Source organism: Lepus europaeus, chromosome 12 (assembly GCF_033115175.1).
Source record: "Lepus europaeus isolate LE1 chromosome 12, mLepTim1.pri, whole genome shotgun sequence".
Classification (NCBI taxonomy): Eukaryota; Metazoa; Chordata; class Mammalia; order Lagomorpha; family Leporidae; genus Lepus; species Lepus europaeus.
Window position 1 is genome coordinate 77283327 of NC_084838.1, and position 21185 is coordinate 77304511.

Below are 21185 nucleotides of genomic sequence, written 5' to 3' on the forward strand. Positions count from 1 at the left end.
ATTTTTTCCTATGTCTTCTCAACAGAGTGTAGATCTTCTATGGGTTTCTCAATATAGCCAAAAAGGGACCTCTCTGGTATCTTATTGTCAAGAATGATTTATTTAAGGTCATGATTATTATAATCAAAATTCGAAGGCATTTTGCTCTTCTACACTACAAACCAACCAATCATAATGTTTTGAATGAGAGCGTGGTGTCTCTGGTCTCTTACAACTGTATTTTTTTGCTAATATTTTCTGAAAGTTCCACCCAAGGTCTTGCTGGATCTGAGTTATGATAATGCAAGGTGTCCATTCTTTGGCAGGGGAGTGTTAGGAGGAGGATATTAAAATTTACACTTGTATAGTCATTTAGTGTAAGTTTCCCAAGATAACATGTCATGTTCTACTTCTTTCCCTCTAGAACTTTCCATCTTGAGTAAATAACAATGATGTTAAAGAAAAAAAAATTATTCAGTGATACTTGTTAAAACATGCTAAGATAGACTATTCAAGACCATTGTGACAGGTATAGGAACCACTACAGTGGGAGTTACTAGTGGGAGAGAGATCGGGCTCAACTTTGAATATGGAATGAACAAATGGGCATTTAGAATCAAAGAGTTTCATGGGGGTCAGAAGATGGAAAATTACTAAGAGGTAACGTCCGGGAGAAGGGATCTTTGCTGAAGACAGGCAGGGTGATCAGGTGTCTTGTAGAAGATGAGAAACTTGATCACATATCAAGGGTAGTCAGATGATAAGGCTGAGAGGGTCTCCTAGGTTGAATTAGAGTCCATGCTAAAATGGAATTTTAATAAGGATGTGCACATATGGCCTTAGGAAGAAATTTAGGAGCCTGACTAAAGTTCAGTCAAGCATAGAATCTCTGTTAACTATCATAGCAATAAAGTGCTGTCAATGCCTTTTATAGCCAGTTACCACAAAAGTCACTTTGACAATCACCTCATTTGAAAAAAAAAAAAAGGTGACATATATAGTAAATGTAATGTTGCTTAGATGAACATCACTGAAATTTCTCAACAAGTGATATATTTTAGCATAATATAAAAATTTAATTGACTCATAAATTCAATATTAATTTATAGATTTTTAGGGTGCTGGAGACAGGATCTTGTAGATCAGTTAAGGTAACACATGTGTTTCAGATATTAAAACCCTGAAGCCCATTCACAGGACTTTTGATTATTAGCTGCTTGGATCATGGGATAGCAAACAAGAAGCTGGCCTGTGATTAAATGCACAATTTAAACAACAATGAAATGACATCCAAAAAGGAAATCTCCTATTACTTGTACTGCTGACTTATTGCATTTAGTCCCAACAACCTTTTCTGTGTATGCTGTTCGATATAGGAAATACATGATGGCAGGATACAAAAATGGCAGAGCTTCCTGTCCTACACATACTAACAGACTCCTTCTCAGGACCAGCAACACAGTATCTTTCTCCTTGATGACTACAGGGCATTTGTCTGGGGCCAGTGGCCACAGGACCCTTTTTGAATTAATGTGATGCATTCTGGGACTTTGAGAGAATTTACCTGTACTTTTATACTACATTCTTGCTTTTCATTTCCCATTCCTGTAGCCTCTTAATCTGCACTTGGAAGAACGCTTATAGGGAGCCAAAAGAAAGAGGAGAGACATATAGACTTGTTTTATAGACAAACACATTAAATGATTGGTCAGTATAGGTCCATTAAATAAAAAGAGCTCAAAAAAGCCTCATCGTAAATATATCAGGTATCAAGGGGTATGTCAATCAAAATCAAACATAATGGCTGGCGCCGTGAGTTAACAGGCTAATCCTCCGCTTTGCGGAGCCGGCACACCGGGTTCTAGTCCCGGTTGGGGCGCAGGACTCTATCCCGGTTGCCCCCCTTCCAGGCCAGCTCTCTGCTATGGCCCGGGAAGGCAGTGGAGGATGGCCCAAGTCCTTGGGCCCTGCACCCGCAAGGGAGACCAGGAGAAGTACCTGGCTCCTGGCTTCGGATCAGCATGATGCGCCGTCTGCAGCGGCCATTGGAGGGTGAACCAACGGCAAAAAGGAAGACCTTTCTCTCTGTCTCTCTCTCTCACTATCCACTCTGCCTGTCAAAAAAAAAAAAAATCAAACATAATATGTACCAACTCCAAGGGAGCTACGGTTCCCAATTTTCCAACTGCCATGCTGTAAATCTTTCCAAATTCTAGACTGTAGCATGATATAGTTTGGAGGAAAGATCAATGTATTAACAATGAGCTGTCCCTGTCACTTGCTACCTACAGAACCTGGAACCTGGTTATACAATTCTTCTGAATCTGAGTGTCCTTGTACATAAGACAAAGATAACAATCAATGATAATAATCTCTTAAGGTTCCTGTGATGGTTAACTGAGATTTGAGATTTTATTTGTGAAGAGACTTGATATATAAGCACCACTAAAATGAATGGCATTACTGTAATCAATGAATCTTTTACAAAAGCTGTTGTTTATCTGCTGGATACTTTCCTGGACTCGTTTTATGTCATTTGTGCTTCTCTAGTATAGAAAATCATGACTTGCAACTACAAGTAAAAGGACTTTGTAGAAATCAGAAGGTTTAATAGAAAACATTAAAGCATTATTTCCCAAAGTACATTACATCTACCACCAGGTAATTCACATAGGAAATACATTGAATTATTTTAAAATTTGGTGGTAATATTCATGTATAAGAAAAATACCGGGGCCAGTGTTGTGGCACATAGCTGGTTAAGCTGCCACCTGCAATACCAGCATCCCATATGGGCTGCCCCATTTCAGATGCAGCTCCCTGCAAATGCACCTGGGAAAGCAGCAGAAGATGGTCCAAGTCTTTGGGCCCCTGCGCCCATGTGGGAGACCCGGATGAAGCTCCTCTCTCCTGGTTTTGGCCTGGCTGTTGAGACCATTTAGGGACTGAACCAAGAGATGGAAGGTCTCTCTCTCTATCTCTGTCTGCCACACAAATAAATAAATCTTTAATTTAAAAAAAAGAAAAATATTAACCAGTATATCAACACCGTTATTTCACATCTTAACAGCTAGTTTTCTATTTTCATATTTTCAAATTTCCTTTTTGAATCAATGTATTTAAGTAATAAAATGAAATCTATTTAAGTGAAAATACTTAATGAAGAACAGTACAGTAGTATGTGGATAGGCAAAACTATGAAGGTGTCATTTGTATGACTAGAATTTTTTTTTTTTTGCATTTATTAAACTTTTATTTAATGAATATAAATTTCCAAAGTATAGCTTATGGGTTACAATGGCTTCCCCCCTCGCATAACTTCCCTCCCGCCCGCAACCCTCCCCTTTCCCGCTCCCTTTCCCCTTCCATTCGTGTAAAGATTCATTTTCAATTCTCTTTATATACAGAAGATCAGTTTAGTATACATTAGGTAAAGATTTCAACATTTTGCCCATATAGCAACATCAAGTGAAAAAACTACCATTGGATTACTAATTATAGCATTAAATAGCAATGTACAGCACATTAAAGACAGAGATCCTACATAATTTTTTTCAAATTAATTAATTTTCTATGCCATTTCCATTTTAACACCAGGTTGTTTTTTTTTTTTCCTTCTTTTTTTTTTTCGTTTCCAATTCTCTTTATATACAGAAGATCACTTCAGTCTATAATTAGCAAAGACCTCATCAGTCTGCGTCCACACAGAAACGCAAAGTATAAAAATACTGTTTCAGTACCAGTCATAGCATCACTTGGCTTTAGACGACACATTAGGGACAGATCCCACATGGGGTGTAAGTACACAGTGACTCCTGTTGCTGACTTAACAATTTGACACTCCTGTTCATGGCGTCAGTAATCTCCCTAGGCTCTAGTCATGAGTTGCCAGGGCTATGGAAGCCTTTAGAGTTCGCTGACTTTGATCTTATTCCGATAGGGTCATAGTCAAAGTGGAGGCTCTCTCCTCCCTTCGGAGAAGGGCACCTCCTTCTTTGATGGCCCCGTTGTATGACTAGAATTTGGGAAACACTTGTAGAAAAATCATTTGAGTGGAGCAAAACAAAGAAAAGAAATCTAGCCTTACCATTTGGCTTCTGTGAAATAATTAAAGTGTTTGTGACACACGGATGGTGACTTGCAAAAAGGGGGGATGGACTTTGCAGTGGTTGCCTGTCTACTTCCTGCCATTTCTACTTAGTATTTTTCTGGCGGAATCAAAAAGCTTCCAGCAGCAGATGCTTAATGTTTATAAGACAAGAAAGATGAGTCGTCACCAGTTTCCAAGGTTTTATTGGCCTTTGCAATTTTATTGACATTTATTTGATGCTAAAGTGTCAGAATTCTTTGTAAACATTTGTTGTAGATGACCTGGAGTCAATGATAATGGAATACACAAATCAACAAATAACTATCTAATCAGTGAGAAAATGCCCTCAATAGTAAAATTTCCTTACCCACCAAGTCCACCAAGTGAATAGATAAGTCACACAGTCCTCTCTCCTCCAATCTACTGTATCCCAGAAAAGCTGCTAATTTTCTTAACAATTTCCAGAGAATATCTTTTTCTTTTGTGGTACAGTTCAGTATTTCAGTAAATCCTTTTCTGAAAATTATATTCTCTTCCAACATGCACCTAAATTAAGGTAGAAATCTTCATTTCCAAGAAAATTCTTTTCTTGTGTAGTAAAATAGCAATAATTTAATAAGATATGTAATGATGAAATTTAGTATAAAGATGTGCTGCTAGACAAAAGAATTTGAAAATTGTATTTTCAGTGTGGTAGTTACAAAGGTGAAATTTAATAGTAGTCTATCTTGAATACTCATCTTTTAAGAATGTTGGGGCCGGCGCCGTGGCTTAACAGGCTAATCCTCCACCTTGCGGTGCCGGCACACCAGGTTCTAGTCCCAGTCAGGGCGCCGGATTCTGTCCCGGTTGCCCCTCTTCCAGGCCAGCTTTCTGCTATGGTCCGGGAAGGCAGTGGAGGATGGCCCAAGTCCTTGGGCCCTGCATCCGCAAGGGAGACCAGGAGAAGCACCTGGCTCCTGGCTTCGGATCAGTGAGATGCGCCGGCCGCAGCGGCCATTGGAGGGTGAACCAACGGCAAAGGAAGACCTTTCTCTCTGTCTCTCTCTCTCACTATCCACTCTGCCTGTCAAAAAGAAAAAAAAAAAAGAAATAAAAAAAAAGAATGTTGGCAGTTGACATCCAGACTTATAATGATGCATCCCAGCTAGTCTGTAACCAGCTGAAAATTAGCTACAGTTGTTACCTCCTCCAGCATCCTTCAGTCTTACTGTAATGTATTTATCATCCTAGTGCTGGTATTGCCACTCTCTACATACACACAGAAGGTTTCCATGACCAGCTTCTTCAATATCTCGTATGTGAAAGGCAGGGAGAGAGAGACAGAAATGAGAGAATTCTTCCATCCACTCGTTCACTTCTCAAATGCCTGCAACAGCTAGGGCTAGGTAGGGCTGGAGGAGTCAGGAACTCCGTCTGGGTCTCCCACATGAGTGGCAAAGGCCCAAATACTTGAGCCATCACCTGTTGTCTTCCAAGGGATTGGAAACAGGGCCAGAGCTTGAACTTGGCACTCTAATGTGGGTGTAGGTGTCCCAAGCAGTGTACTAACTGCTGTGCCTTAACCTTATGATAAGACAAATCTTTTATAAAAAAAAAAAAAAATGGGGATGGGGCAGCATTACTAGGCTGTGGGTTAAGTCACTACCTACAATGCTGGCACCCCATGTAACTTTGAGTCCCAGTTACTTTACTTCCAATCCAGCTCCCTGATAATATGCCTGGGAAAGTAGCAGAAGATGGCCCAAGTCCTTGGGACCCTATACCCATGTTAGAGATACAGATGAAGTTCTGGCCCAGCCCTGGATGTTGCAGCCATTTGGGGAGTGAACCAGTAGATGGAAGATCAACCACTTGAATTATCTATCTATCTATCTATCCCTTTCTCCCTGTAACTCTGCCTTTCAAATAAATAAATCTTTCCTAAAAATTGAGGTAAGTTATACATAACAAAATTTACTATTTTAACCATTTGATTTAAAAAATTTTTCTATTTCTTTATTTGAGAGGAAGAGAAACACAGACAATGACAGAGAAAGCTCCCATCTGCTGATTTACTCCTCAAATGTTCTAAAAGGCCAGGGCGGGGTCTAGGCTGATGCTGGGACCCAGGAACTCAATCCACGTGGGCAGTGGAACCAATCACTTTGAGCCGTCACTGCTGCTCTGTGCAGTCGGCATTAGCAAGAAGCTGCCATCAGGAGCGCAGCCCAGTATTAAACCGAGGGGCTCTGGTGTGGGTGTCACAACCAGAGTCTTGACCCCATTTTACCCCGTTTCAGATGTAGAAGTATAATGCAGTGGCATTAACTTCATTCACATTGTTTTGCAACACTTTTTCCATCTTCCCAAACTGAAACTCCATACTCAAATATTAACTCCCCACGTATGACAAGTTTTTAAAATCATTTTAAAGTAGAGAAGAGCAATTTTTAAGAGACATGGTTCTCAGCTTTTCTTCCCAACATGTTGCTGTCTTTTCCCCCTATGGTTACTAAGAATCCTTTCGGAGCTCACTTGAATGCAGCTAGCTGTTCATTCTGCACAGCCTTTTCCTGCAGGCTGCTGGGGCTCCTTCTCAGCCTTGCAAAAAAGAGCCCCAGACGGGACGAACAGCTGCTTCCCGGTTCAGAATCAAGGCTGCAATGTGTATCTGTGGCTCTCAACACATCACAGTTGCTGTGCAAAGAACAGGTGGGGCTCTGATCACCCAGTAGATCCCTGGGAACCCCATCCTGAATGCCAAACAATGACCCACAGAGGAAAGTAGCTTGTTTTCTCTGGTTAATAATCCCTCTCTGAGAGGGACCCGTGAGCCAGTCTGAACCAGCAATGCTGCGCTGCTTGGTGCCCATCCAGAATTTTTGTTTGCTGAGCCAGACGGTGCTTGAGCTGTAATGTGGCAAAACTTGTCAACACCCAAGGCTTTCCTCTGTGTGCTAAACACATGTGAGGCACACTGGCCCTCCACACATCTCTAATCTTTTCTGGGACAAGGAAGTGTCTTACAAAGAAAAAACCTGATAATCAAGAGGAATAATTTGTGCATCAGAGAGGCAAATTCTGAGCAGTTGACAAATTTATTACAACTATTTTTAGTTAGGGATGTTAGCCTAGATAACTCTACATGGGTATTGCCCACAGAACTTATGTGCTCAAAATACATATGATGACCTCAAGGAAGTTTACAAAGGCCAAAATTACTTAATTAAAAAAAAATAGACTTGTGTCAGTGCCCCAGAAAGGCATCCACTGGAATTCCAGGCTCCTGACTTCTGTCTGGCCCAGCTCTTGCTGTTGTGGCCATCTGGGGAGTGAATCAACAGATAAAATCAATCAATTAATCAATCAATCTCTGTGTGTGTCTCTGTGTATGTGTGTTGTTCTGCCTTTCAAATACATAAATTTTTTTAAAAATATTTTTGGAGAATAATTTTTGGCTTAAATATGTACTATTGTATTATTTCAGTCCACTGTGCCAATATATAAGGTAGCATGGGATTCCTTTGTACATAATTAGGTCACATGCCATGATCGGTTTCATGCTGCAGCCTTATTTTCCATGGAATTAAATTAAGCATATCCTTGTGCTAGGATAATACATCTGTCATTTCTTACATTGGACCTAACTTAAGTTATAAAATGCTAAAGAATAGAAAGTCCAATAAAGGTTCCTTTCATTGATGAATGTGCTTCTTGTATAGCTATTTTCTCATCATGAAAGAATAAAGGTAAAGGATTGTCTTATGTGAGTTTATTTAGAAAAATCCGTAAATACATTGGATGATGTGGAACTAGCCTGAGGGCATTTGCTGTGACAAGACTTTAAGTTCATCAAACTTTGGATTTGCTCTAGTTTTGCCTTGGTGCGTTCTGGTGAAGCTCATGTCTTATGGCCAAGAACCTCACACACTTGGAGTGACTTTGGCTTCAAACTGTGAAAGAAAATGCATTCATTCATCCACTTGAGAAATATTTATTGAGCATTTACTATGCTTCAAACACTGTTCAATGACTGGGGACATGGCAGTGAGCTAAATAAGGAGAAATCTCTACCTTTGTCCATTCTAGAGGGGGGAAATGAAACAACACACACACACACACACACAGTTATGTAGTATGTTAGTGAGGCAATTCAATGGTATGGAAAAACATAATAAATTGGAGCTTAGGGATGAAGAGTACTGCAGAGGGAATCCGCAATTTAAAATAGTGTTGTCCAAATGGGCCTACTGAGAAAGGTAATATCTGAGCAAACACTTGGAAGAGGCAAGAGAGTGAGACCCGAGAATATCTGAGGGAAGAACCACCACTGGTGCATGCAGAGGCCCCGAGGTGGCAGCAAACCTGCCAGAGGCCAGGGTGGCCACGCTACACGGAATGAGTAAGGAAAAAGGTAGTAGGCCAGCAAGATAGCAGAAACCAGAAATAAGGGAATGGGTGGGAGACTGGACAGAGTCCTAAAGGACTTCAGCTTCTGCTCGGAAATGCTGAGCCAGTGGGCAGTTTTGAACAGAGTGACAAGATTCAGCTTTCGTTTTATAAAGATCACCACAGGTACTGTTGAGGTTTGATTGCAGGGGGCAAAGATAGAAGCCAAGAGACAGCTGGAAAGCATCTCCAGTGATCCAAGTGAGGAATGAGAGTAGCTTGGACCAGGGTGGTAGCGATGGGGGCAGTGAGAGTATTAGTAACTGGGTTCTAGATGTATTTTGAAGGTAGAGTTAACAGGACTTCCTGAGAGCCTGGGTATGGAGAGCGAGAGAAGGAGAGGAAAGGTGCGTGACTCCCAGGTTTCCAGCCTGGGCAACTAGAAAGGGTAGAAGTTTCAGGAAATGGCTGTATCATTGTCTGTTCAGGCTGCTGGACCAAATTATGGTAGAGTAGATGGCTTAGAAACAATAGAAATGTATTTCTTCCAGTTTTGGAAACTGGGAAGTCCAAGACCAAGGTGCAGCAGATTCAGTGTCTAGTGAGGCCCCACTTCCTCATAGATGACCATCTTCTCACGTGCAGAAGGGGTGAGAGAGGCTTTGATAAGGCATGAAGCCCATCTGCGATAGCTCTGCCTTCATGACCTAATAACCTTGCGAAGGCCTTACCTCCTAATGTTATCACCTTGGGTATTAGGACTTTAACTCATGAATTCTGGGAGGATAAACATTTAGTCCACTGTAGGTAGTTAGGAGCTTAAACATACTCAGTGTGTCTCTTTGACATTAAGTAGAGATACCCCTTGGGAAGTTTGAATAAACAAGTCTAGAATTCAGCCAAGAGGTTGAAATTCAAGTTTGAGATATGACAACATAAATGTAGTTCAATCCCTGAAATGAGAAGAGATCACCAAAGGGGTAAGTGAAAATAAAGTAAAAACATGGTACCGTGGGATACTCTGAAGTGAGGGGAGAGTGAACCAGTTGACGAGTGACCAGTCCAAGTGGGAGGAAGAGGCAGCTGGATAGAGCATCCTACGAGCCGAGGTAAGAACGCCGTTCTAGCAGTCAGGAGTGATTCTCTTCATCCCAGGCTACTGATGGGACAAGAATGACAAGGACTACAAACTGACCCTTGAATTGAGTAGGGAGATGTCATTGGTGGGCACTTTAGAAACAATGACAGGTTTTGTCCTAATATTTGAAGTAGATCACAGGGAAATTGGTAGCAATGTTATTTCCCATTAATATGCATCTGGATGAAACTATTGTCATTGACATGAAAAACGGAAATTGACTGGCTGTCAAATGGGACAAGCCAAGAGACTCCACTACCATTTCAATTTTATATTCAGACTCAATGCCTTCTAATTAAAATGTACTTTTGAGCAGAGCTTTCAACGTGTGTGGTTTTCAGAGTACACTGGGGCATTTTGATTTCCACTTGCTCGCTGCAAGAGGATCTGCAGCTGGGGCACCTTTGGTGGCACCAGAAGTGACAGCTGCAGAACTGTGTCCTGATTCTACATCTTGGAGGAAGCATCATTCAGTAGGATGTGGATGGTTGACAAAGGCCACATTCCACATCTCTGAGAGCTCCATCTTTACTGAGTGGAACACGGAGTGACAAGACCAAATTGTGCAGGACCCTTCCTTCCACTCTTGTATGAAGCCTGTAGGACTTCTCAGTCTGTGTTTGCGCAAACAGGGGAAAGGAAAAGGCAAAGTGCCTTGAAAGAGCAGAGTTGGGAGTTCTAACCAATTCTGCTTGAGGCATCTCAATCACTGTATTTCAGGGAATCATTAGAGTGTGTTGATTAAAAGTCGAACTAGGCCGGCACTGTGGCACAGCAGGTTAAAGCCCCAGCCTACAGTACTGGCATCCCATATGGGTGCTGGTTCAAGTCCCAGCTGCTCCACTTCCCATCCAGCTCCCTGCTAATGCACCTGGGAAAGCAGCAGAGGATGACCCAAGTCCTTGGGCCCCTGTATACTCATGTGGGAGATCCAAAAGAAGCTCCTGGCTCCTGGCCTCTGATTGGCTGAGCTCCAGCCATTATGGCCATTTGGGAAGTGAACCAGTAGATAGAAGACCTCTACCTCTCTGTGTAACTCTGTCTTTCAAATAAATAAAACAACAACAAAAAAAATCCAACTAAAGAAAGATGTGCTATGAAGCTATTGCATTTGCAGGTGTTATTTTGAATCTCTTTATGTCCTCCTTAATTTGGCCATTAGGTTCTGAATGAAATAATGAAAGACATGATACTTTGTAAAGATTATTTTTATACCATTTTTTAAAAATCAATATTGCCAAATATTTTAGTTCACTCAGGCTACCATGCAATCTATCATAAACTGGATGGCTTAAACAATAGATTTTCTTTCTCGCAGTTCTGGAATCTGGAAAGTTCAAGATCAAGGTGCTAATGGATGCGGTTCGTGGGGAGGCCCTCTCCTTGGCCTGCAGGTGGTGACTGTCTTGCAGGCTCACATGGCCTTTCCTCAGAATGTGCACACCCAGAAAGAGAAGACAAGCTGTTTGCTGTCTCTTCTTACAAGGACACTAACCTTTTTGACCCTCAGGACTTCATCTAACCGTAGTTACCTCCCAGAAGTCCCATCTCCAAATGCTATCACATGAGGGTTGGAGCCTTAACGTATGGTTTTTGAAGGGTCACAAACATGTTGTCAGCAACACTATAGCTAAGACAGTACAGCAAACACTTTTTGTGTATTTTTTTTTCAAACAAAGATAATTTCAAGTTTTTACAAGTAATCAAAGGTTAGGACTACTGATGTAGAGTTCACTGCCTTTTTAAAAATGGATCCCAAGGACATGGAATTGTATTATTAGTACATTACTCTAGGAAGGCTCTCTCATGTTACTGTTCATATATAGCATCATTTCAGTGACATGATAGCAACTGTTTCACACTAACTGGCTCTCTTTGGGGAGAGGATGCCGATTGGTAGATTTGTCAGTAATTATTTATGGTGTAAAAACTCCCATCATGGTCCACTTCAAGCTACCAATGTGAAGCCACTTGTGCCTGGAAAAGGGTGCACACGGTAGCCTCTGGGGATCCTGTGGAAGCCACCTCCAGTCACCAATGTCTTACTAATATGCGGATGAATCCTGCTGCTGCCTAAAACCAGCTCATTTTAAAAATAATAATAATAAATGTAGAAAATAAAAACCAAAAAGGCAATTTTAAAATGTTAAAGAATACGTTTTCAAGACTAAAAAAAAGTGACATAACAAAACTTCAGGAAACAGGCAGGACAGGAAACTGAATTTCATGCAGGTATATGTCACACCTTATTTAATTCTCAGAATCCTGTGGCACAGATATTATCAACTTTTATTTTTAAATAAGGAGCACTGGTACAGGAGCATAATTCTTTCATCCAGGATCACACAGATAATAAATATTACAGTCAAGACTTGGCCCTAGGTCCCCCAACTAAACCAAAATCTCCCTTTACCCAGTGCCCCAAACTTCAGAGTACCCTCCATGAATTAGTAGGAAAAATTCTGATGTATTAATGACCAAATCAGTGGCATAACACTGGTACCTTAATTACCTTTTCCATATGAAATGGTAAGCCAGTAGATTAAAAACATTTTGATGACCTAATTTTTGCAATAGATTTATTCTTCTTGGAGTACACATATTCCCCAGATTACCAAATCCTGGGGCAGGGTAGAAAGAAGAAAATAGTATTTGTGTCCTTTTTAAAATGACCTGCTTCTGCATTCCTCTGAAGGCTACTACATGTACATCGAGGCCTCGCACATGGTGTACGGACAAAAAGCACTCCTCTCGTCCAGGCCTCTGCGAGGCGTCCCCGGAAAGCACTGCTTGACCTTTTTCTACCACATGTATGGAGCCGGGACCGGGCTGCTGAGTGTGTATCTGAGAAAGGACGGAGGCCATGAGGAGTCCCTGCTATGGAGAAGAAGAGGTGAACAGAGCATTTCCTGGCTCCGAGCACTGGTTGAATACAGCTGTGCGAGGCAACACCAGGTGAGCCAAAGAGAAACATCAAGCAAAGGAAACCACGCACCTAAGCTTCTTGGGATTCTCTCTTTTTCTTGCTGCCAAAGAGAATGCTTTGTTCCTTTTTCAGGGTCGTGGATAAGGGAAGGGTTAGTTTAAGAGCAAGCATAATTAGTCTGTAGATTAAATCTAAGCAGTGAATGAGAAATTAGATGGGAAGAGAGCGCTTCGGATGTTTATGTATGAAGTTATTGGTTGTTCTTTTGAGATTCAGTGATGGAAGTGTATCACATTATGACTGTGAGCATATTCCATGTGTCCTGTAAATCCCCAAAATACAGTCGTCTTTTCTTCTAAATGAGTATGGTATTAATTAAATAGTTGTTGGAACTAAAGCTTTTACTCATTACCCACATATGTGTGAGGGCTTTGGTTTTAAGCCTCTTTTAACAGTGTGAGTGGTCAGAGTGAGGTTTTTTGTTTTTTTAACTAAGAGTTGGAGGAAGGTTAATGATGAGTCAACTTCAAACCCTATTTATTTATTGATTGATTGATTTTAGAAGCAGAGAGAGAGAGAGAGAATGAAACAAAAGGAGTGCTCCCATCCATCTGCTGGTTCACTCCCCCAAATCCTACAACTGATGGGACTGGGTTGGAGCACAAGCCAGGAACCTGGAACTCCATCCAGGTCTCCTAAATGGGTGGCAGGAATTCCATTACTTGAGCCATCTACTGTGGCTTTCCAGGGTCCAGAGTAGCAGTAAGCTGGAATCAGAAGCCAGAACAGGGTGTCAGACTTAGGCACTGCAGTGTGAGATGTGGTGTGCTGGCTGGCATCTTAACTGCTAGGCTGAACACCCAGCCCAGAATGAGTGTTTTAGGCCTCTGCCTGCATTACTACACTGTTGCAGAAGAAACTGAGAGTCTTGAACCCAAGTCCCTGAATCCCCCATAGGGGTTCTCCAGTGAGCTATAGAAGACCTCCATCCTAGAGATCTTGAGGGAATCTGGGAACCAACAGGAAAGATTACATTTAGCTTTCAGTAGACGAGGCTGAGCAGCCCACCTGTTTGAGAGGGCAGCTTATCTAACAGCTGCTAGGTTCCACTGCCTACCATGAACCAAAACTCTAGAAAGCTCCATGGGGTAACCTTCCAATACCTGACTGTTCTTGCAATTGCCGTGTAGAATTCTCAAGCATGACCTCAATTAAAAGCCCAGCTCCCTCGTCATCCTTGGAGATGCTGATCAACCTCCTGGACCAGCACTCCTTAGCTTTGATCACTGACTGCTGACCCAAGCCCAAATCTTCCAAAATAAGAGCTTTAGTGTCCAAAATAAGAGCTTTAGTGTCCAAAATAAGAACCCCACAACCAAAAGTAGTTTCCTGTATTTCTAAATGGGCAGGAGCTGCCGGAGTTCAGGTGGCCAGGGTGCAGTGCCACCCAGGGTGCTACATTATTAAAGAGTAATAAGGGGCTAGAGCTGTGGCACAGCAGGTTAAAGCCCTAGCCTACAGCGCCAGCAACCTATATGCACGCCAATTCGACTCTGGGTGCTCCACTTCCCATCCAGCTCCCTGCTAATACACCTGGGAAAGCAACAGAGGGTGGCTCAAGTCCTTGGGCCCCTGCACCCGTGTGGGAGTCCCAGAAGAAGCTCCTGGCTCCTAGCCTCTGATTGGCTCAGCTCGAGCTGTTGCAGCCATTTGGGGAGTGAACCAGTGGATGGAAGACCTCTCTCTCTGTCTCCACCTCTTTCTGTAGCTCTTTCAAATAAATAAATAAAAATCTAAAAATAAATAAATATGAAGTTTAAAAAAAATAAAGAGCAAATCACAGAGGCAAGAAGTACCATTATCCAGAAAAAGACCCTTATTGTGGCACATATAAATTGTTGAGAAATTTAGTGAAAATTAACAGAGAGTCCCAGGAATGATTTTGATAGTGATTTAATATCTGTCTACAGAAGGCAAGTGGATCATTCAGGAATGTACTAACATAATTGGCCATCATTTGGAGAGGATTGGTTGACGCTATTAAGCTGTTAGGACACTGCTTTCACATGGCTCTCCAAGTGTGGCCCAGGTACCAGCAGTGTCAACAATTCCTGAAATGCAGATCCTCAGGCTCTGCCTCAGACCCACTGAGTCAGACACTCCAGGGATCCTGGGGGCCCCAGAGATCTGTTCTGATAAACTCTCCGGGTGACTGTCTCACCTGCTAAAGATAATCTCTGTGTTCGATCACATGAACCTGACTCTTTGGGTATGGTGCCTGAACACTGATAAAACTCCCCAGTAAGGCTGATACACAAGTGTGATACACAAGTGCTCCAAGATTTTAGTTCTGGGGAACAGCAGCCTCTCAGCATCTTAGCCCTGGGGCTGAGGCACAGGGCTTTGCTCACTTGGAACTTGCTGGGTAGCTGGTCATTTGAAATGTTTCCTGAGTACATAGTAGTGAGGCATCTGACATGGCCTCCTGGGGGGTTGAAGTTCAAAGGATGCAGGAAGGCTCTGGAGATTTCCAGCTCACAGTCTGGAAGGGAGACTCCAGATGGCCCCTTTGGCTTAGAACAGAACAGGTAGGAATCTTCTCCTCTGGGCATAGTGATTCCCTCAGGGATCCCCAACAACTTCAGGGAGGCCAGATTGAGTTAGCAGCTCCCAAACATCACAGTTTCTAAAAAAATGCAGACAGCACTCCTGTGCACATAGATTGGCCAACTTTTATGTGCCAGACACTTATAATGCTAAGAGCTGTACGTAAGTTCTATCACTCTCTTTTCTTCAAATTGTAAAAAAAAATGGATTTGAAAGGCAGAGACAGAGAAGGAGGGAGAAAGGGGGGGGGGGAGAGGGAGAGGAGGGGAAGAGAAGGGGGAGAAGAAGAGGGGCAGGCTATGAGATCTTTCATGGCTGGTTCACTCCTCATATCAAATGCCTACAGCAGCCGAGGAGGTTGGGTCAGGATGAAGCCAGGAGAGCTTGGAACTCAATCTAGGTCTCCACGTGTGGTGGCAGGGACCAAGTACTTGAGCCATCACCTGCTACCTCCCAGGATGTGCATTAGCAAGAAGTTATAATTAGATATGGAGCTGGGAGGCCAGCATTGTGCCATAGGCTAAGCTGCCACTTACGATGCCAGCATCCTCTATCAGTGCCGATTCAAGTCCCAGCTGCTCTGCTTCCAATTCAGCTCCTTGATGACATACCTGGAAAGGCAGCAGAAGATGGCCCAAGTGCTTATGTTGGAGCCCTGGATGGAGTTCCTGCCTCCTGGCTTCCACCTGGTGCAGCCACAGCCATTGCAGCCATTTGGGGAGTAAACCACTGGATAGAGGATAGAGGTCTCTTTCTCCTTTCTTTCTGTCTCCATCTATCATGCTATCTTTTTTTTTTAATAGAGGTTTATTTCATTTATTTGAAAGACAGAGTTACAGAGAGAGAGAGAGGTCCTCCATCTGCTGGTTCACTCTCCAAATGGCTGTGATAGCCAGAACTGTGCTGATCCGGAGTCAGGAGCTTTTTCCAGGTCTCCCACGTGGGTGCAGAGGCCCAAAGACTTGGGCCATCTTGTACTGCCTTCCCAGGCCATAGCAGAGAGCTGGATCAGAGGTAGAGCAGCCAGAACACAATCCAGCACCCATACGGGATGCTGGCACTGCAGACTGGGGCTTTAACTCACTGCACCACAGCGCCGGCCCTATCGTGCTGTCTTTCAAATAAATAATTTTTTTTAAAGTAGAGCTGGGACTCAAATCCAAGCCCTCCGATATGGGATGCAGGCTTCCTGAGGGCTGTCTTAACCACTGTGCCGAAAACAAGCCCCCATGTCAATTTTATGGCCCCATTTTATAGATGGAGAAAAGTAAATGTCCAGTTGGCTGTGATCGAGTGAGAACTCAGACCCTTAGCTGCCTGGTTCCTGGGTTTTTACCCTTAAACCACTGCTCTACATGCCTCCCCCATAGAAGTTTCACACTATCCTCATTCAGCTGGGGGTCATGATCACCAGTGACCTCATGCTCTGCCAGCTGATTCCCACATTCTCATAGTAGGGTAGGAATTCATGCCATGCTGATGTGGAGTTAGACTGAGGGTTCAATTGACCAATGATGTGAAAGGCTTTTGTAGAGTTTAAAGAGCTAACACGTAAAAGATATAATCACTGTTTCTAAAAATATGTTGCCTCTGAAATTTCCCCACACTCTAATTCCTATCACCAGGGCAGAACTGGTATTCTACCATTTCAGCCACCCAGACTGTGCTCCTGTAGTTTTAAAGACAAAATATCTATGTTAAGAAATATTTTTGGCCATTCGCTCTTCTAGGTGTTAAAGATACTGCTATGCATGTAACATATGAAGTTCTTGTTTGTTTGGAGTGTGTTTTGGTGAGAGAGAGGCAGAAAACGTGAACCAAAAATGTATCACATGAGATCATGTGGTAAGGATACACCAAGCTGAGCTCATAAAAGCAGAGTAGAATCACAGGCATGAGAGGCTGAGTTGGAAGGTAGGGAGGGGTGCAGAGAGAAGGAATGAGAAGCTGTGGGTCAAGGGCTATGAAGTTTCACATAGTAAGAATGGGGCAGGCTTCATGGTGCAGCCGGTTAAGGCCCAGCTTAGGATGCATGCATCCCATATTAGAGTGCCTGGTTATATTCCTGGCTGCTCCACTTCCAATCCAGCTCTCTGCTGCTGCATCTGGATGATGGCTCAAGTACTTGGGTCTCTGCTACTCACATGGGAGACCCAGATGGGGTTCCTGGCTCCTGGCTTCCGCCTCACCCAACCCTGGCTATTGTGGCCTATTTGGAGTGAACCCCATGGTTGGAAGACCTCTCTCTGGCTCTCCTTCTCTGTCACTCTGCCTTTGAAATAAAAAAGTCTTTTTAAAAAATAATGAGAATAAATTTTGAGATCTGTTGCACAGCAGGGTGACTGTAATCCATAATAATACATTGTTTATTTCAAAATAACTAAGAGGACATTTCAAATATCTCAACACCAAAAAATGAAGAACCTGATTCAGTGCACTGACTCAAATGCAGATCTCTTCCAGGAGCACCCTCACGGCTAATCCAGAGATGATGCTATCTGAGTGTTCCTTAGTCCCATTGACACCTAAAATTGGTCTTTACAACTTGTGTCCTTAGAATTTTTATTAATATTATTTTGCCACATGTCTGACATTAAGGCTTCTTTGAATCATTAATTTCAAGCCAATTTCATAACCTTATTAATTATTCAATTTATTTTTTATTTAATGTGGGGAGTTAAATGAAATTGGTTTAAGGGCTTTTTTCTTTATTTAATTTAAATCATAAACTAGTTCAATGGGAAGCCATTTGTTCATAAAATGAGTACGGGGAATGAATGTGTCTTTTGGACAATTTTCTTTACCCACTAGCATTCATGGAGTATTCAGTAGGTTATTAACCATCATTGGGGCAGCCTTAGAGCTTAAATTAATCTGTTTTTCCTAGAACCTTTGACCAGTGAGCCTTTGAATATTTGACCAGTTATATTCTTCTCAGAATCTTAAGTCATAACACAATTCCTGCTTCTCCCTGCACTGTGTCTCTTTGGTGTTGTGGATTTACCATGATAAGTGAACCATTATATTTTGCATTATTGTGTTTTCTGTCCATACATGAGTATTATCAGTGACATTAAATTGGACCATCTAGTACCAGTATCAAAGGTACTGAGGAAATTGGAGCTGTGGGCGGAGTGTTGGCAGATGCTGGGAGGAGTGTTCCTGCTGGTGGGGGGTGGGGAACCAGGTCACCCTCGGGGAGCATTTCCAGAAGAAAGGAACCTGAATCTCGAAGGCTGCAGTAATTTGTTGTGTTTCCTTAAATTCCAAATATTCTCTCTAGTATGTAGATTTCCGTTTTTAATTTTGCATCCTTTTCCCTAAGGGAAAGGAAAGGCTCACAAAGCTTCAATCTACCTGACCACTGCTATTTTATCAGATGATGCTGTTTCTAAATCCAAACCTCATTCTTTTTCAGATAATTTTTGAAGCCATTCGCGGGGTGTCAATAAGAAGTGATATTGCCATTGATGATGTGAAATTTCAGGCAGGACCCTGTGCAGGTAATAATATTTTTTCCAATATTATATTATATTACTATATATAATTGGATTAAAAATCCATTTTCAGTCTATAGCATGCAAATATTTTCATAACAAAGATAGAGAAAGCTATTATTTTCTGTTTATCTCCCGACAGAAATGGAAGATACAGCTCAACAGTCATCAGGATATTCCGAGGACTTGAATGAAATTGAATATTAAGAAATTATCTGAATTAGACCGACTAAGCAAAAGTCATACCTCTTTTCGGTCAAAACGAAAGCAAAACAAATGAATACTGGACAGTCCTTAACTGTTTCATAAGTTATAAAATGACTTTGAAGCACCCTTCTTCATTATTTGTGCAAAACGATCCTGACTCAGGGCTTTTTTATTTGTTTCTTTTTGCATTTGACAACTGTTACTAGAAGTACAGGCTGCTGGTTTTGCATACATCTTTCATCTAAATTTTGGTACCAGGTGAAAACATAAATGTACTGCGCTGTGGTCATTTTAAAGTACACAGATAAAGGGCACAATCGAAACGATACGTGCTCACTTGGAGCTGCATTCAGTGAATGTACTGGGAAGCGAGTAGGGCTTGTGGGTTTCTTTTTGATTTTCAAGTTTCATGAGTATTTTTAAAGTAAATAATGCTGGGTGTCGGTAATATCTGCAGAATGAATGCAGTATTTCATTAACAAGTTAGTCTGGGAAAATAAAGTCTTATTTTCTATGTTTTATTCATTGAAATGGAGTGTTAATTTTTAATCTTTTCACCATATGTGATAACAAAAGGTCTTTTATGAATGTCCCAGGGTAAGTCAGTATTAATTAATGCTGTGTTACAAGGCAATGCTACCTTTGTTTTTTTCTCTTTGAACTACCTTTGAAAGTCACTATGAGCACATGGATAGAAATTGCACTTTTTTTTGTAAAGCAAGCTTGAAAATGTTTATGAACACATACCCAATAATTTTTATAAACAAACAATTTTACAAATTTTTTATAATAAATGATTTGGTAAGGTCTTGAATAATAGAAATGTAAACAGATATGCTAAACTACTGCTTTTTATTTACTTGTTTAGAAAATTGTATATATGTGCATCAAACAGCTGTTTATGGAATTAGAAAATCAGCCAATAAAAAGTCATTTGAAATTAACTCAGTTCTACGCTTTTTGTCTTTATTGGATTATCTCCTTTAGTAACTACATAGTCTATTTGAATCTCTACTGTGTCATGGAGAAATGCTTTTTTAGCCTTTATTTATTTATTTATTATTGTATTTATTATTAAAGATTTATTTATTTAGTTGAAAGGCAGAGCTACAGAGAGGCAGAGGCAGAAGCAGAGAGAGATCTTCCATCCACTGGTTCACTCCCCAAATGGCCACAACGACCAGAGCTGGGCCAGTCCGAAGCCAGGAGCCAGGAACCAGGAGCTTCTTCCAGGTCTTCCACGTGGGTGCAAGGGTCCAAGGACTTGGGCCATCTTCTACTGCTTCTCCAGGCCACAGCAGAGAGCAGGATCAGAAGTGGGGCAGCCAGGACTCAAATTGTTAGTGCTATTAAAAATGCCGGCCCCTCTTTAAGCCTTTTTTGTTTGTAACATAAATGCTGCATGCATTGATAGAATAAGTTTTTTAAAAAAATCTCGTTTCACATAAACTCTCTGAAATTTTTTTCCCAAATTTTATCTCATTAGAACATAAACTCCATGAGGACAAGGATTTAAATTTTACAATAAAACAAAATAGCATGAATCAAACCTTTTTTATTCGCGGTGACTAATTCTGCAAAGAGGAGAAATCCCTAAACAGAGTTGAAACAACTGGGGAAGGCAGATCTGAAGATGTTCACCGATTCAACAGCATGTGAAGTATCACGATTCCTTCAAAGCAATATTCCTGTTCAGAGATTCAGTTATATTTGCTGAATAGAGGAGTGAAGATTGCGTTTCTAGGACCTAAGACAGTGTCTGGTGTATGACAAGGGGCTTAGGTGGTGAGTGAATGAAGTCATTCACCAGTCTGCTGGCAGGTGACATAAATCTGTAGTAATAGTCATAGCTAATATTTGTTGAATGTTTGCTATTTTCAGATATTTTTCAAAGACCTTTGCATGAATTCATGAATTTCCTTGTTTAATTCTGACAACAGACCATGGGGTAGATCCTAGTGATACTTCGGTTTTATAAATAGGGAAACTAAATTTGTCAAAGAGCAGCCATAGTGTAGGGTCTGTGTTTGAACTTGAGTCTATTGCACTGCCAAACCTGGGTTCCAATCCTCACAAGCCTGCATCGTGAACCTTCCAGCTCTCCTACCAACTCCATCCCCAAAACCTATTTAAACTCTAGCCTTGGGTTCTAAGTATCCCTCTAGCATGAAGATTAATTAGTTACCAAAATTGTTCTGAAGATTATCGTCAGGAACACTACTTAGGATACTAGCTTTGGAATTGGGGGCAAAGGGGTGAGTGGTGGGAAGATGTGGGTTGAGTGTTAAGTGTTGACTTAGGGCTGAAGGGAGGCAGGTGAATAATACCAGTTGTTGCTAAGAAACAACCTGATCTTCATACAAAAGACAA

General features: G+C 41.6%; 1 protein-coding gene across 2 annotated transcripts in view; it reads left to right on the plus strand.

The window, feature by feature from the left end:
* The window catches only part of MAMDC2 (MAM domain containing 2), a 190773-nt gene extending 171215 nt beyond the window's left edge, over positions 1-19558 (plus strand). The window contains exons 12-14 of one of the 2 annotated variants that reach the window (XM_062207076.1): positions 12274-12533; positions 18530-18614; positions 18751-19558. In XM_062207076.1, the coding sequence (XP_062063060.1) occupies positions 12274-12533; positions 18530-18614; positions 18751-18815 (410 nt within the window). In that variant the 3' untranslated portion in view covers positions 18816-19558. Of the gene's footprint in view, positions 1-12273; positions 12534-18529; positions 18615-18750 lie in introns of those variants that run through there. The other variant, XM_062207077.1, reaches the window with a different exon arrangement.
* The last annotated feature ends 1627 nt before the right edge of the window (positions 19559-21185 follow it).